This window comes from Colletotrichum godetiae (genome assembly GCF_030913485.1).
Source record: "Colletotrichum godetiae strain CBS 193.32 chromosome Unknown BDP55scaffold_1, whole genome shotgun sequence".
NCBI classification, from domain to species: Eukaryota; Fungi; Ascomycota; class Sordariomycetes; order Glomerellales; family Glomerellaceae; genus Colletotrichum; species Colletotrichum godetiae.
The window spans coordinates 492,700-496,678 of record NW_026851249.1 but is presented as its reverse complement, the minus strand read 5'-3'; the positions used below and the strand labels follow the sequence as shown (position 1 = coordinate 496,678).

Genomic DNA, 3,979 nt, shown 5'->3' with positions numbered 1-3,979 from the left:
TTTTAGTTTGCAACGTTTTCTGGGGTCACTCCAGGGGCTCGGTCGTAGTCTTGATGGTAGGGTGCGGGAGCCCGGTGTTGTTCGGCATTTTGCCGTGGGCTCTGGGCGTGCGGCACGTCTCCAAATCTGTCGAGAGTCTCCTGTTAGCTCCCTCGCATCTTTTCCCCTCATGGAAGCTGGGGTAAATTGGGGAACCATGTCGGCCAGGGGTGTGGCTCGCTGAAATACCATCGCCTCTGCTGCTCTGTGATGGTCTATTATCACTTGTTTTTCCTGCTGCAAGTTTCTGCTGCGACCCATTACCGGCATTTGATGCAACTTTGATGTGACGGGAAGGTTATTAAGCCTCCGTCTTGCTATTCTCAAAGTCATCTTTTGAATCACTCCGCAGAGCTCTGGTTCTACTAGCATAATGCTCGTCACCCAGCCTATTCGTCCCCGGCCGATCAAAACTCGGTCCAGAGCAGGTTCGTATGATGATTCTACCACGAAAGCTTTGGATTCGAGATTTCTGACAAGGGCTTCGTGATTGCAATAGGGTGCAAATACTGGTGAGTCTATATCCGAGCTTTCATGTTATTGCACGTTGAGTAATCACTTTGCTAAGAACACCTCGTAGTCGTGACAAGGTTGGTCATCTTGACCCGTCTAGGATTTGAATCTTTGACCAATACCTCGCTAGAGAAAGAAGTGCTCGGAAGAACGCCCACAATGTCTTCGTTGTGTGCAGGCTGGCATAGTCTGTACCTATGAACCTATAAAGAAGAGGAAGAGAAGAACCTCGGCCCGGCTGGTAGATGCTCAAGACTCCATGGCATCAGACGACTCAAATAGCCCAACGGGCAACACGAACTGTCAGACAAGTCCAGATACGAATATCGTCACCCCACCCGATGTCTTTCAACTAGGTGCAGAAGAGACTCGTTCTCCAACGTCGGCAGTAGAGAGTAGTTATTCCGCTTCGATCGATTCTGCCTTTGCCTTTCCCGAAGACCTCGACGATACAGGCAGTTACGATTTTGGCTACGAGGCCCCGCAACCCTATGAAGACGGCTTCAAGCTGATGGCGGATCTGGGCTGTCAGAAGTCAGCTGACGTTCACCTCCCACTCTCTCTTGCGACTGTAGAACAGAGTTTCCAACAACCGGTAGAAGATTCCTTTTTCAGCGCCAGTTTCAATATATCTTGGAACGAGCAACCCTGGTCAACCGCATCTCCGCCCTTGCTGGACCTTCTACCGCCGCCTTACCACGCCACTCCCGATTGTCCAGAGGATACCGGCTTGCTAGATCACTACTCCAAAGTTATGCTACCGACAATGGGGTTCGTAGATGGCGTCGCAAACCCCTTCGAGCAACATATTCTTTCTCTTTCGCACAGAAGCTCCGCCGTCCGAAGTGCGATATACGCGTTGGCCAGCGCTCATCGTGAATATGCTGGTCTCGAGACTACGGAGGGATCTGCGTGTTTCCATGAAAGAGCGGTTGCTGGTCTTTCTGCGATCATTGAGGATGGCGACGGATTTGAAGAAGCTCTAGCGACAATAATTCTACTTATACAATACGATCTGGTAAGAGAAGACTTGTTGTCAACTTGTGCTTGACGCATCAACTTACTGGCAGCGTAGGTGTTACAACGGAGCTCGGATAAAGTGGTGTATAATCATCTCCAGGGCGCACGTCACATCATTGGTGCCATGCCATCCCCTAAGCCTGCAAGTGTGGCGTTCTTCGAACAGGTAAGCTGGGACTGTGGAGATTTTATGCGAAATATCTTTGACATGAGGCAGGTATTTCGCTACTTCGATGTGCTCAATGCCTTGACGAACGGCTCGTCCCCCGTCTTTGCAGCTCCCTCATGTCGAGCCTACTCGCCGAGTAGCCCGCCATCGCCCTTCGTATCTGGTGTAATCGACCCCGTATTAGGCATGGCCGATGATCTTTGGCCCACTCTGTATCGCCTTGCGGAGCTTATGGCGATGAAACGCGAGCTTCAGGCCGCCACAGCGACAGGGCAAACCTCCAAGTTCGCCGTCCTCCGTACCGAGTATCAGACGGCATATAAAGCAATCGAGGGAGCTCTGGAGTCCTGGAGTCCGACACTGCCACCAGGCTTCTCTCTCGTTAACCGCATCGTCGACGGCCCCGAAAGTGCATCAGAAGCGGAGCTTGCCAACATCCGGTGGATCACAAGCACGGCACTGGCATACAGACAAAGCGCCCTGGTCTTCCTATACAGTACCGTTTCGGAGTACCCTTCATCACATGGCCTAGTGCAGAAACACACGCAGGCCGCTCTGTGGCACTGTGCAGCGTCGGTATCTCACGGCGGGTCAGGACTCTCCATTTTGTGGCCTCTCTTCTTCTCTGCTTGTCATGCCATATGCAGCAGGGACCGAGGCCTGGTGCGTCAGGCATTCACGGCCTTTGGCAGCAAGAAGGGTGTGGTTGACACGGAAAAGCCGTGGGCTGTTGTCATGGACGTGTGGAGAAGGTTGGACATGCGAGCCTACGGCAAGGAGCAGGTGGGTTCTGAGGCCTGTCCAGACTTGTGGAGGCAAGTGGCGGCAAGCATGAAGTTTGGACTTGTGTTTGGTTGAATGGAAGTGACTTTCGTACAAGAGTCCGGTCCGGGGATTTGGGGACGGAGACGGAGACGGACAAGTCTGGGGAGACCCTTGCTCCTGGCCTTTTCCGGGACCCTTGTTTTGATATATGGTCGTTTAAGGGCAATACATGTTATGATAGATACCGTAGAAACTCGAGCAACTCGAACTTGCGCTAGCCCGTGCCAGCCCTGCTAGCGCTATGGCAGAATCGTAATACTGCCTAAAGTGGTTAAATGCGGCCGCCACCTATTTTTGGCGTAGGTTAACATTTCGATCGATCTGACCAATGAGAGCTCGCCGTCGAGGCCGGACCCACAATTGATATAATTCAATAATTATTTTGGCTTTCTCGTCGGTTTTGAGCTTTTCTCGTCGAATTGGCAAAAAGGGCAAAAGTGTCAATTGGAAGCAGTCGTACGTAAGCAACCGAGCCCCTGACTGTCCCCTGGCCCACTGCCTCCAACGGGCCCCTATTCATACGGCGGTTGGACTGTCGGGTCGACGAACTGCCCATTGATGCCATCACGGACTTCCTCTGCTGTGAAAATGTACTCTAACCCGTCGTTCAGAACAGCGAAGTCTGGAATCTCCTCTTGCAGCGTCTCCTGCTCAATGTGGGCTTCTACGTCGAAGAGCTCCCACCCAGTGTAATCGATGGCCTCGGCGGGCACGTCTTTGATCCGGATCTCGTCGACCTGGCTGCCATCGGGCCGAATAGATATTCCGCACTGCAGGAAGGCCTGGCTGACCATTGAGCCCTTCTCGTGGGCCAATTTAGCGGCTGCCGTCTCGACTGTTTTGGTGACCATTATTCTCTTCATACCCGTCTCCCACTTGAGCTCCTCCTGCTTATTCAGCGCTTTTTCTTCCTCGTCGAGTACGTAAGCGTCGGTTGCTTCTGAAAGCCACTGCTTGAAGGGCTTATTGACTGCGGTATCGAGAGGTTGGAGGAGGGAAGTGGTCCCTGGCGGTATGAGGCAGGGTGTGATGTGGTGCTGACGTAATAGCGCAAGGATGGAATCTGTCTTATGGAAGGAAGCGACATCCATTACCAATAGGTACTCGTCTCCCTTAGTCAGCGCTACCAATTCCTCTTCAATCCATCTTTTGAACAAGTACTCATTGTTGTAGGCAGTCTTGTTGAACTCAACTGTCACTCCTTCTGCGTATAATAGGCCCTCTTTTTTCCATAATTGACCCCCTTCCTCTGCGGGCTTGCCGTGGAATATTATTTTCGGTTTAATTCGTTGTATGCCGTCGGCGAAGATGTAGAGTATTAATGTGGCCTGCCGCTTGCCCCAACCGCTGCGGTCGCTCTTGCCAGCCACGGTTTTGGCCCCGACGTCGTCGTATGTGTAACCGTCTAGGTAT

General features: G+C 52.2%; 1 protein-coding gene across 1 annotated transcript; it reads left to right on the top strand.

The window, feature by feature from the left end:
* The first annotated feature begins 278 nt into the window (after positions 1-278).
* On the top strand, positions 279-2,847 carry BDP55DRAFT_640068 (fungal-specific transcription factor domain-containing protein). Its single transcript, XM_060573307.1, has 6 exons — positions 279-467; positions 539-551; positions 620-629; positions 683-1,570; positions 1,628-1,738; positions 1,790-2,847. Exons 1-6 carry the CDS (start codon positions 413-415, stop codon positions 2,597-2,599), a joined length of 1,887 nt encoding a protein of 628 aa, XP_060436728.1. The 5' UTR covers positions 279-412; the 3' UTR covers positions 2,600-2,847.
* The last annotated feature ends 1,132 nt before the right edge of the window (positions 2,848-3,979 follow it).

What these genes read in the sequence shown, in the direction of transcription:
- BDP55DRAFT_640068 (XM_060573307.1), top strand. Translation starts at nt 413, where the DNA reads ATGCTCGTCACCCAGCCTATTCGTCCCCGGCCGATCAAAACTCGGTCC. An exon ending in TACTTATACAATACGATCTG is followed by an intron (nt 1,571 to 1,627) that starts GTAAGAGAAGAC and finishes CTGGCAGCGTAG; the next exon opens with GTGTTACAACGGAGCTCGGA. An exon ending in GTGTGGCGTTCTTCGAACAG is followed by an intron (nt 1,739 to 1,789) that starts GTAAGCTGGGAC and finishes GACATGAGGCAG; the next exon opens with GTATTTCGCTACTTCGATGT.